The sequence below is a fragment of the Eptatretus burgeri genome, chromosome 17 (assembly GCF_056783735.1).
Source record: "Eptatretus burgeri isolate ZD-2024b chromosome 17, Ebu_testis_v1, whole genome shotgun sequence".
NCBI classification, from domain to species: Eukaryota; Metazoa; Chordata; class Myxini; order Myxiniformes; family Myxinidae; genus Eptatretus; species Eptatretus burgeri.
In genome coordinates this window covers 46,523,236-46,535,540 of record NC_140977.1, presented here as the reverse complement: position 1 = coordinate 46,535,540, position 12,305 = coordinate 46,523,236, and the positions used below count along the sequence as shown (strand labels likewise).

At 48.0% G+C, this 12,305-nt stretch overlaps 2 protein-coding genes across 2 annotated transcripts in view; one reads left to right on the top strand and one right to left on the bottom strand.

Moving 5' to 3' along the window:
• The first annotated feature begins 1,885 nt into the window (after positions 1-1,885).
• Positions 1,886-12,039, top strand: LOC147009974 (uncharacterized). The gene is made up of 5 exons (XM_085863320.1): positions 1,886-2,088; positions 6,102-6,354; positions 11,416-11,598; positions 11,741-11,797; positions 11,904-12,039. Exons 1-5 carry the CDS (start codon positions 1,936-1,938, stop codon positions 11,975-11,977), a joined length of 720 nt encoding a protein of 239 aa, XP_085719446.1. The 5' UTR covers positions 1,886-1,935; the 3' UTR covers positions 11,978-12,039.
• LOC147009972 (uncharacterized) overlaps positions 9,488-12,305 on the bottom strand; it is a 37,582-nt gene continuing 34,764 nt past the window's right edge. The window contains exon 5 of the mRNA XM_085863304.1: positions 9,488-10,527. Coding sequence (XP_085719430.1) covers positions 10,247-10,527 — 281 coding nt within the window. The 3' untranslated portion in view covers positions 9,488-10,246. The remainder of the gene's footprint in view (positions 10,528-12,305) is intronic.

Genomic DNA, 12,305 nt, shown 5'->3' with positions numbered 1-12,305 from the left:
AGGGAGGATGGGCTCGAGTTATTGCAGGGAGGGCGGGCTCGGGTTATTGCAGGGAGGGCGGGCTCGGGTTATTGCAGGTAGGGCGGGTTCGGGTTATTGCAGGAAGGGCGGGCTCGAGTGATTGCAGGGAGGGCGGGCTCAAGTTATTGCAGGGAGGGCGGGCTTGGGTTATTGCAGGGAGGGCGGGCTTGGGTTATTGCAAGGAGGGTGGACTCAAGTTATGGCAGGGAGGGCGGACTCAAGTTATTGCAGGGAGGGCGGACTCGAGTTATTGCAGGGAGGGCAGGCTCGAGTTATTGCAGGAAGGGTGGGCTCGGGTTATTGCAGTGAGGATGGGCTCGAGTTATTGCAGGGAGGGCAGGTTCGAGTTATTGCAGGGAGGGCGGACTCAAGTTATTGCAGGGAGGGCGGGCTCGGGTTATTGCAGGGAGGGCGGGTTCGGGTTATTGCAGGGAGGGCGGGATCGAGTTATTGCAGGAAGGGCGGGCTCGAGTTATTGCAGGGAGGGCAGGCTCGAGTTATTGCAGGGAGGGCGGGCTCGGGTTATTGCAGGGAGGGCGGACTCGAGTTATTGCAGGGAGGGCAGGTTCGAGTTATTGCAGGGAGGGCGGACTCAAGTTATTGCAGGGAGGGCAGGTTCGAGTTATTGCAGGGAGGGCGGGTTCGGGTTATTGCAGGGAGGGCGGGCTCGAGTTATTGCAGGAAGGGCGGGCTCGAGTTATTGCAGGGAGGGCAGGCTCGAGTTATTGCAGGAAGGGTGGGCTCGGGTTATTGCAGTGAGGATGGGCTCGAGTTATTGCAGGGAGGGCAGGTTCGAGTTATTGCAGGGAGGGCGGACTCAAGTATTTGCAGGGAGGGCGGACTCGAGTTATTGCAGGGAGGGCGGGCTCGGGTTATTGCAGGGAGGGCGGGCTCGACTTATTGCAGGGAGGGCGGACTCGAGTTATTGCAGGGAGGGCGGGCTCGGGTAATTGCAGCGAGGGCGGGCTCGAGTTATTGCAGGGAGGGCGGGCTCGGGTTATTGCAGGGAGGGCAGACTCGAGTTATTGCAGGGAGGGCGGACTCGAGTTATTGCAGGTTGGGTGGGCTCGAGTTATTGCAGGGAGGGCGGGCTTGGGTTATTGCAGGAAGAGCGGGCTCGAGTTATTGCAGGGAGGACGGGCTCGGGTTATTGCAGGGAGGACAGGCTCGAGTTATTGCAGGGAGGGCGGGCTCGGGTTATTGCAGGAAGAGCGGGCTCGAGTTATTGCAGGGAGGACGGGCTCGGGTTATTTCAGGGAGGGCGGGTTCGGGTTATTGCAGGAAGGGCGGTCTCGAGTTATTGCAGGGAGGGGGGGCTTGGGTTATTGCAGGGAGGGCGGATTCGAGTTATTGCAGGAAGGGTGGACTCGGGTTATTGCAGGGAGGGCGGACTCGGGTTATTGCAGGGAGGGCGGACTCGAGTTAATGCAGGGAGGACGGGATGGATTATGGCAGGGATGGCTGGTTCGGGTTACTGCAGGAAGAGGAGACTCGGATCAGTGCTGTATAAGGAGAGGGTCTGGACATCTATTGTTCTCCTTGTACAGAGCGATCCGACTATGTGATTGGGTAATCAGCGTCACGTGATCTCCACGGAATCATTTTGCTTACCAAGCAAGTTACTTCCGGGTTCGTGTTCATACACGTGTTGTATTTTCTACAGGGTACGCTCGATTTTGGTGGAATTATGGTATGCTGTGCGGCATTGGGCTGCTCCAGTGCCGTATATAAAGAGAGTCTGGACAACTATTGTCTCGATCATACCGCGCTCTGATTGGTCAATACCCGGTCACGTGCGTTGCTGGCGCCATGTTGCAGCCCATCTCAACGCGAGTGAATCTTGGAGCGAAATTAGAATAGTTTTCACCGTCTTTTCACGTTTTCTCGTCAGATTTCGACTTTTTTGATGACACAATGGTGTGCTGTGCGGCAGCGGGGTGTTCTGTGCGTTCCGGGCAAGGCGTGAAAATGCACCGCTTCCCCAGGGACCCGGAAAGACGTCGCCGTTGGGCCGTAAATGTGAAAAGGGAGAACTGGACTCCACACGACAATGCCTACCTGTGTGCGGTAAGTAGTGGCGGTTTGCAGTTCCCATCCGACGTCGGATCGGAGTATCGAGGTTAAAGTCAGATTGAATGAATCCCTGTCGGATCGGATCAGATCGGAGCGCTGAAACGGCTCGGAATCCGAAAGAATGAGACGCAATCCGATGCCGAAATTTCACTAATACGTAATTAATCAATACGGAAGATGGAGGTTATTGCGATGGAACCTGGTATTCTTTGTGAAGTGTTCGACTTCCTCCAGCTGAAGGTTGCTACCATGAAGGAACCGGAGCGTGAGTGCTGCCTAACGCTGGATGAAATGACAATTGAAGTGGGATTGCAGTTCTACAGATCATCCAGGAGTTTGCGCGGAAATGTAACTTTGCCAGGACATGGTGGCGCTGCAAGTCGTGCCCTCGTATTCATGCTGGCTGGCATCACCTCCAGATGGAAGCAAACAATTGCCTATCATTTTACGGGCAATTTGGTGAACGGAGCCTACTTCCAGCCACTTGTGACTGAAATCGTACAGCGGGTTCATGTCATTGGGCTCCACGTCAACGCAGTCACATGTGACGTGGGTAGTGCCAATCGAGCAATGTTCAAGAACTTCGGACTGGTTAGTTTGAAGCACGCAGTGACAGTCAATCGAATTACCCACCCATGCGCTGACGCCAGGTTCCTACACTTCATGTATGATGTACCACACCTGATCAAGAATGTCAAGGCGGGTCTGGTGAATGAGAACGAATTCAAGCTCGGTGCTGATATCGTCTCCAGACATGATCTGCCTTCAAATGTCGTCAGCCTGGGGGCAATCAAGGAACTGGTGACATTTCAGGTCAATGAATATCTGAAACTGGCGCCCAATCTCGGCATGGAAATGGTGTCGAACACCGCCCATTTCAATAAAGTGAAAGTGGGAAAGGTATTGAATTTTTTCAGTAAGTCGGTCAGTGCTGGGCTGCACTACCTGGTTGAAAACGAATGTTTTGACAACGCATTGCTAACGACTACCTGGTTTTTGGACTTTTTGAACACCTGGTTCGACCTGATGTCCAGCCGTCACCCCGCCACTGCGCTCAGTAAAGCGAATACGTGTGCTTACGAGAAGGCGATCCGGCACCTTGAAGAGACGCTGGTGGTATTCGGAGGGATAGAATGTGGCAAATCGTGGAAGCCGTGGAAATCCGGCGTCTTATTATCGACCTCGTCTATGCTCGTCATTCAGAGAGAACTGCTGGCCAGGGGACACCACTTTGTGCTCACATCCAGACTCATGCAGAATTGCCTCGAAAACCTGTTTGGGTGTGTCCGATTCAAGAATCCTGTCCCAAACGCACTGGAATTCCGACAGGCTCTGAAGCTCATAACTGTGGTGCAATTTCTGAAGTGTCCCACGTCCGGTAATTATCTCGAGGTTGACCGGTCATTTTTAGCGGATTTCCTCGACACTCCGAAAGAGAAACCGACGACACCAGACGAATGTGACGAGGACACATTCAGCTATTTGATTGGAGAGCTGCCTCCTGATCCTCTGAGCAAAGCCCAAGAGAGCAGTTTGTATTACCTGGCTGGCGACTGTATTTCCTCCGTCTCCAAATCTTGGACACATTGCACCACTTGCCTGGAAGCAGCGGAGGACCGCCGGAAGTCTCTTTCGAAGGGCAGTCGTGAGGCGATAACAAGACTGAAGGAGTACAAAGAAGGCGCTTTGACTCATTGCAGTGACGAGGCTTTCAAGCTGTTCAGAGAAGGAGAGAAGCAGTTCAGGATGGTGCAGGACCAGTTGAATGGACATAACCTGGTTGAAAAACTTGTCCGTCGTCTGTCAGCTTTCTCAGTTGATATTCCCGACTGCCACGATCTGAAAACGAAGCTACTGACGAAGTTTTTCACTGTGCGTCTGTACATCTATTCCAAAGTGCAAAATTTGATCCGTGTCAGCCAGGCAAAAGTTGGTACTGCCAGTTAACTCGGCAGCAAGAGCGTGGCAATGAGAGCGTGTGTTAAAAAACAAATTAAGTAGAACTGAGCTTGGTGTCAGTTGTTTGTATTAACCCCTTCAGGACAGGAGGTGGCCATAACCGCCTGGAGGTTATAGCCACCTCCCGTCCTAAAGGGGTTAAGTCATATGGAGAAGAACCGAAGATGGTTTTTGACTTTTAACCCCTTCTGGACAGGTGACTGCTATAACCGCTATTGTTATAGCGGTTATAGCCGTCTACCGTCCTGGCCATCTATAGCAGTCTACCGTACTTTTTCGTTTTGGGGTTTTATGAATCTTGTACTCTGTAATTCTGGGTCTTGTTTCTTTTAAATCATCATGAGGAGCTCTCCGAACCATGATTGGCTTTGCTGAACTGGTCAATTTTGCGCTAGATTTCTAGCCTCTGTGGTTCGTGCGATACACAGGTTTCCATAGATTCAGGCAAGAAATCTTGTACAGTCAAGAAATAGATTAGTCTGTCCTCAGTATGCGACTTGCGGTATTATGCCACCTCAGTTATTTTTGGGTGGGTTTATCAGCATCCAGAATACACCATCTTGTAGAGCGACTTATTTTCGAGCAAAGCTCAAAATTTGAAGTCGAAACTCCCATTACTTTTTGTGTGAGAAGGAAAATGCCCGTTCATATCGCACCGCGCGTATGCTCCCACATAGCCAGCATCACGCTGGCTGGGATGCAATATGGCGCCTGCCGAGCCAGTTGGCCAGACTCTCTTTATATACGGCACTGGGCTGCTTTGTTCGGCCAGGACAAGGCCGAGTGATGCACAGGTTCCCTCGTGACGAGGGCAAATGTGCGATTTGGACAGCGGAACTGCGCAGACCCGGATGGTTCCCCTCCGCTTACTCGTATTTGTGTTCGGTCAGTACCTCATTAGGATCGTTCTTTCGTTCTTCGTGGTCAATTTGAATGTTGTATCGCCACTTGATATTGTTATAAACCAACTACAGTGCAGTAAAACTCGTCGGATACAGACATGGCTCCGACTTCTACGAGGCACCTGCAGTGTATTTGGCTCAAATGTTCTGATCATGCATTCATTGTCTTTTTTTTTTTTAATCATTCTAGAATTGCATTTGAAATTTTCTTCTTGTACCACATCCTCTCTCGTTGAATATAATATTCATTACTAGCAGGGATCCGTGGGCATTCCACGTACAGCCAGCCACCCAACCCGTCCACCAAGTTTTGTCCGAATCCGTCCTCAACATTTTTGAGATATCATGCTCACAGGCGAACAGACAGACAAACCAGGGTGAAAATACAACCTCCATCCATTTTCGGTGGCAGAGCTAATGATGATGAGGCACAAAATATAAACCTCCTGACAAAGGTAATCTGAGATATGATAAATGCCATCTGACAAAAGATAGGTGAACTCGTGGTGATGGCCATGAATGGTTCTTCATGAAGATGTTACGTGTCATTAGTTCCAGGATTTAAAGGAAATAGTGCACACACAAACAGTTACACATTTATAATTAAATGCATCCTTTTCTTCATTTTTAGCTCCCCTGGAATCTAGTTCCTGGGAGCTCATGGGATGGCACGTCGTCCGTCCATCCACAAATACTTGCAACTTCTTCTCTGAAACTACACATACGATTTTGATGAAACTTGGCCACAACATTCATTACCCATGATGTACCAATGTTAGTTCATGACATTAGAAAAATGGGGGTCTACGGAGGGGGGTGGAGGGAGGGAGGGAGGGATTGAGGGATCCCCCCAAAAGAGGTATTTGCTTTCTTCTCCGAAACCACACGCACAATTTCATGAAACCTGACCAGAACCTTTATCACACGTGATGTACCAATAAAAAAAAAACTCCATAGGTATTTACTTTCTTCCTCGTTACATATTCTGTGGGTCATCCATGCCTACCAGTGGTTGCCTGGTTATCTTATCCAGCCACTACCAGGTGAGCGACCTCGGGTGTTGTCCCTATGTTTATATTTGTATGTTGATAATGTAATTCAGACATTATTTTGTTCTTTTGTTTCCATCTTCGTTCTTCTGTGCAGGATCATTTTGATGAGACACAGTATGAATCTGGGCGTGCTGATAATCTGCGAAAGCTGAAACCAAATGCTGTACCAACACGGTTCACCTTCACACCAAGCAATACTCCACAGCCTCGCAAACCTCGCAGGAAGACAGATGCGGTTGATGATGACTATCAATGTTGTTTTCCGAGCAAAAGAATTAACCATGATCACTCCCACTCCACTTTCTCTGACAACATGCGATCAGGAAATGATAGAAATTCCAGTGATGGTATGTATGAATCCTTACTCTCATTTTCTAACATTTAGGATGAGGTTAATTGTGCTTTCTTGTTTAAGCTTTAATTGTACGTCCTGAGAACTGAGCAAAATAATAATTTGTATTTGGACGTGGTCTTTCTGAAAATAATTATCTCTTCCAACATTCTAAAAGGGATTGGTTGATCGAGATAAAAACATAGGTGAGATAAGGTATCCTTGGATCTCGGGCACTGGGCTCGGGTTTATTGCAGGGAGGGAGGAGCGGGCTCGGAATATTGCAGGGAGGGAGGTGCGGGCTCGGAATATTGCAGGGAGGGAGGAGCGGGCTCGGAATATTGCAGGGAGGGAGGTGCGGGCTCGGAATATTGCATGGAGGGAGGTGTGGGCTCGGAATATTGCAGGGAGGGAGGTGCGGGCTCGAAATATTGCAGAGAGGGGGGGTGTGGGCTCGGAATATTGCATGGAGGGAGGTGTTGAGGGCTCCTTATATTGCATGGAGGGGGGTGCGGGCTCGGAATATTGCATGGAGGGGGTGCGGCCTCAGACTATTGCAGGGAAGGGGACGTGGAATATTACATGGAGGGAGGTGCGGGCTCGGAACATTACATGGAGGGAGGTGCGGGCTCGGAATATTGCATGGAGGGAGGTGTAGGCTCGGAATATTGTATGGAGGGAGGTGCGAGCTCGGAATATTGCAGGGAGGGAGGTGCAGGATCGGAATATTGCATGGAGGGAGGTGTAGGCTCGGAATATTGTATGGAGGGAGGTGCGAGCTCGGAATATTGCAGGGAGGGAGGTGCAGGATCGGAATATTGCAGGCAGGGAGGTGCGGGCTCGGAATATTGCAGGGAGGGAGGAGCGGGCTCGGAATATTGCAGGGAGGGAGGTGCGGGCTCGGAATATTGCATGGAGGGAGGTGTGGGCTCGGAATATTGCAGGGAGGGAGGTGCGGGCTCGAAATATTGCAGAGAGGGGGGGGGTGTGGGCTCGGAATATTGCATGGAGGGAGGTGTTGAGGGCTCCTAATATTGCATGGAGGGGGTGCGGGCTCAGAATATTGCAGGGAAGGGGACGCGGAACATTACATGGAGGGAGGTGCGGGCTCGGAACATTACATGGAGGGAGGTGCGGGCTCGGAATATTGCATGGAGGGAGGTGTAGGCTCGGAATATTGTATGGAGGGAGGTGCGAGCTCGGAATATTGCAGGGAGGGAGGTGCAGGATCGGAATATTGCAGGCAGGGAGGTGCGGGCTCGGAATATTGCAGGGAGGGAGGTGCGAGCTCGGAATATTGTAGGCAGGGAGGTGTGGGCTCGGAATATTGCATGGAGGGAGGTGTGGGCTCGGAATATTGCATGGAGGGAGGTGCGGGCTTGGAATATTGCAGGGGAGGGGGTGCTGACTCAGAATATTGCATGGAGGGAAGTGCGGGCTCGGAATATTACCTGGAGGGAGGTGCGGGCTCGAATATTGGAGGGAGGTGCGGGCTCGGAATATTGCATGGAGGGAGGTGCGGGCTCGGAATATTGCATGGAGGGAGGTGCGGGCTCGGAATATTGCATGGAGGGAGGTGTGGGCTCAGAATATTGCAGGGAGGGGAGGTGCAGGCTCGGAATATTGCAGGGAGGGAGGTGCAGGCTCGGAATATTGCAGGGAGGGAGGTGTGGGCTCAGAATATTGCAGGCATGGAAGGAGGGCTTGGATTATTGCAGGGAGGGTTTGGGTTATTGCGAAGAGTGCATCTTGGATATGCAACATTCTAAAACAAGAGTGCTTGGCTTTTGACAAGGTGGAGCTCTTATATCCATTACTTATTTCAAATGCTTGGGATACTACAAGGAGTGAAGCTTAACTGTGCTCTTTCCTCTACATACTGAGCATCAAGGAAGGAAGCAGCACATAAAATTTTTAGTATTCACTTTGACTCAAGCAGGGTTTGAACCACTGACTCCCAGACTCAAAGCAGATGCTCTCACCATTATGCCACCAAGTCTCATAACTCATTGTTTCTACACATTTCATAAATTTACCCTGCAACTCCAACTATTTATTTTTCACAGAAAGTCTCATTTTGTGCAGGTCTGGTGCTTTCACATTTTGAAATGATGAAAAAGACATTTTCAAGAATTTAGCAGTTTTCATTCCTGAAAGGAAACACACCAAATTACCATGAATCCCCGGCTGAAATAAAGAAGTTTGTTTTTAAATAAATAATGTTTTATAACGTGCATTTGAATTGGAATGGGAGCATTGACTGACGTTTTATTCATCGAACACCGCCTGATTACAAAAATTATAATTTTCCCGGCGGTTTTGATTAATTTGAAGCAACTTTTACTTAATTTTATTTTTGAAGGGTGGTTTCTCCCCAATGAGCGTGTGTGTTTCCAGGGTGGGACAGACAGACAGACGGACAGACAGACAACATTAGCCTATTATACTAGTACAGTATGTACAAGCAAGTTCCTGCACAACATCTGACAGCCACCGCCATTTTAATGCAGTGAAAAGAACTATTTCACAATAATTTGAACACCGTTGCTTTTCGTGATACTGTTCATAATTTTCCTTAGTAACGCTTTCTTCCACGTGCTGTCGTGTTGCTACCGGTACAACTGCATTGTGCGTCCACCCATAAGTCGATCCTACATTTTTGGATTTTCGATTTTGTTTGTAACAATGCTTCAGCCTTTTGAGATAAGTCATCATAGCCAGAAGCTGTGAAGCTGTTTTTTTTTGTATGAAACACAATCTCAAAAAGGAGGAAAAGTTATCCTTCAAGTTTTCTTCCAAAAAGAAATATCCTGAAAGATGCGACAATTGGTTGAATGCCATCGAACCAAGAGTAACCAAAACTGGGAATCGCTGCAGTCCGGGGAAACGTGCCCTGCTCTGGATCAAACACTGCCACTGGGAAGTGAGTGATGGTACTCATATAGTTATTTATTTATCATTTGAGTTCAGGCAAAATCTAATACATAGCATACATAGTGTTATAATGGGGAAGGGGGAGAGGGGGAGGGTAGGGAGGATGTATTGCAAGGGAAAAAAAATTTGGATACCATAACTTAACTTAACCTTCATTTAACAACATATTAGAACCAAAAATTAAACAAATCAACACAGAACATGATTGAAATAATGCATGTACACGAATAGGCAATTTAATGGTACGGGTTGAGAGTGGAGGATTACAGGGATGGAGAGGCAGGCACTACCGTGCTTCAGTGGAAGTCTGAGCCAGATAAGCGACGTGCCAGCACTCCCTCACACTCGTCACCTAAATGGTGGTTCGAGCGGTCACAGCGCCGAACGTGGCGTGCTTTCCGTGCTGACTATAATCGCCTGAACCAAATCAGTCCTTTGACTGATGATTCATAAGTAAATCCATTTGTGATCAGGGCAACTCAAATCACTCGGAGACCAAGTGACTTCATGTGCGTATTTACTAAGTAAACGGGGAGGGAGAACAATGGATATGAAAGCATTTATTTAAACAGTTTATTCACAAAGATATGCACCCTGGGTATCAGATAAACGGAAGTACACTACTGTGCATCACTTTCCTTGACTTGTGTGCACTTTGTTCACCATAAGCAACAGTTTTCTTCTTGGGACCCATGGTTAAAAGCACTTGGGGCAATAATAACCAAAAACAAAGCAATTGATGACGATTCCTTCCACGTAGCACAGTGTTGACACAAAGATGGGTACAGTACAGACTGTATGTGCGAGAGGGAGGTGAGGAGAGGAGAGGAGAGGAGAGGAGAGAATTCAAAATATTAAATTCAATTAAGATTTTCCTCCATCATAGAGTGACGTCTGTGGACAGACATTCAGTGAACCAATTTATTAATCCCACTTTTCACTTTGCATGTGTGGGGTAATTATCTCCTGGACCTTTAAATGAGAGTGGCCTGTAAATCCTTTGTCACAGACGGAGCACTCATGAGCCCTCTCATCCATGTGAAGCACATCATGAATTTGAAGGTTTTCTTACAAATGGAGCACTGGTGTTTCTTCTCGCCCCTGTGAATCTTCTTATGTTTCCGTACGTGAGAAGAGTATGTGAAGGCTTTAGTACAAATGGAGCACGTGTATGAGCTCTGTCTTTTTGAATGAACCTCCTCAAGCGATGAGGACGGGCTCAATGGGACGTTGTGACCATTATTCACTTGTTCATCTGTAACAACAATCCACCAAGCAGAAAGAATGAAACGTTAGTGCAGACATTTGTTTACCTGTACAAAACAAATAAACGTGTACCTCATTTAATGAGGAAACACCATAATTTCAAGTTTGGTGTTGGCTTAACGGTCAAGCTGGCTGGCTTCAGATCTTAGAGTCCTGAGTTTGAGCACCTGTCGTACCGTTAAATAACACCAGGTGGGTTGATTCAGCCTGTCATCCTTCCGAGGTCGGCAAAATGAGTACCAGCTTGCTGGTATCCTGTGTCGGAGTGGTGACCCATCCAGGTTTGTGCCCAATAGCCCAGGAGACTGCTGAGGCAGCACCAACGCTCTGCATAGAGTATGGTCCCAATGGATGGATGGATGGATGGGGTTCAAATCAAGGATGGCTCAGAGGGCAATGTTTGTACCTCGAGGTTATCCTGATATTATATCAACTCCACCAAGTCCCCATGAGACTTAAAAGCTCCCCCGAAGGGCCACGTGACTGGAAGTGTAAGTTCATGTACATATGTCTGTTTGAGAGCGAATCGGTTTCCACCACATTTTAGGATGTAATAATTTTTTGATGGACATAATAAATTCATACATGCACGTGATTGGTGTTTCTTGTGCCAAGTACTGTAGATCCGATAGAATCACTTTCTCGTTTTGGAGATGAATCCTCATAGGAAAGCGAATTGTTCTGAAGTTATTCTGGGAGGTGACAATTTTCCCGAGGATTCGTGAAGAAAAGTGTATATTGTTTACTTCTGTGTTTCCACGTGTGTTAGTGATTTTACACTTTTGGAAAGTTAGTTCCACAGACAGAAGACAGAGCTGGTTGGACCTGTGGTCAAGATCGTCATTGTTCTTTCTGCCTTTTTCCCTTTTGGACTCAGTGCTGATGGTCATGAAAAGAGACCCCCAGAGAGGCACCCACAATCCCAGCTCCTCGGACTCCAAGTCAGGCTCTGATGAAGGGAACAGAGGGGGTCCAGGAGGAGCTGCTGGGATCTGCGGGTTCAGGATCCTGGACGTTCAGAACCTTCGTGATGGAGGGGACGGGACGGACCTGGAGCCCGGTACGGGGTTCTTTCATGATGGAGAAACCACGTTGATGAATATCTCGGAGAGTAAATAAGGGAAGAGTTTAAGACGAGTTTGTTTCAAAGCAACATCTCCGAGGCTGATCTGTGTTTTAAAACAGGTTTTGTTTCTCTGTAGATCCTATAGTGGTGGTGAAGATGGAACCTGAACCTATGGATGGTTTTCTCTCAGAAGGTAAGAATCCATAATAACATTGAAGTTGATGATGATGTGTGATAGGAATTGTGATGAGTGAGTTGTTTGAATTTGGATGATTGGAAGAGTCTTTCTGTTGTTACAGAATTTGATGTGTTGGTGAAGCTTAAATGTGAACGTGTGGATAATTGTTCTTCACAAGGCAAGTGCAACTTTTAATTGTCAAATTGTTTCATAAGAATAAAATTTGTTTGATTATAAATTTAAAAATCACATGCTCAAAAAAAGAGTGGGGGTGGGGGGGGGGTGGAGGGGAAGCTCATGATTACTCACAAGGCACATTCAGATGGACACGCCCGATAAGGTGGCAAACCACACCAAGAGTCACGGAGCTGGTTGCAATCCGGGATTCCGACTAGCTAGCTGGAATAAATGGGCTGTTCAGCCAATTGGTAGTGAAATGGAACTCGTGCCACATTCCGTTGAAAAGGAACTCTTTATTTATAACTTACACACTTTGCCCACATTACTTGAAACCTATCCTCAA

Bases quoted from the DNA above. Each gene is read 5' to 3' on its own strand.
- LOC147009974 (XM_085863320.1), top strand. From the start codon at position 1,936: ATGGTGTGCTGTGCGGCAGCGGGGTGTTCTGTGCGTTCCGGGCAAGGC. The intron at 2,089-6,101 runs GTAAGTAGTGGC...TCTTCTGTGCAG, and splicing joins ACAATGCCTACCTGTGTGCG to GATCATTTTGATGAGACACA. The intron at 6,355-11,415 runs GTATGTATGAAT...TTTTGGACTCAG, and splicing joins TGATAGAAATTCCAGTGATG to TGCTGATGGTCATGAAAAGA.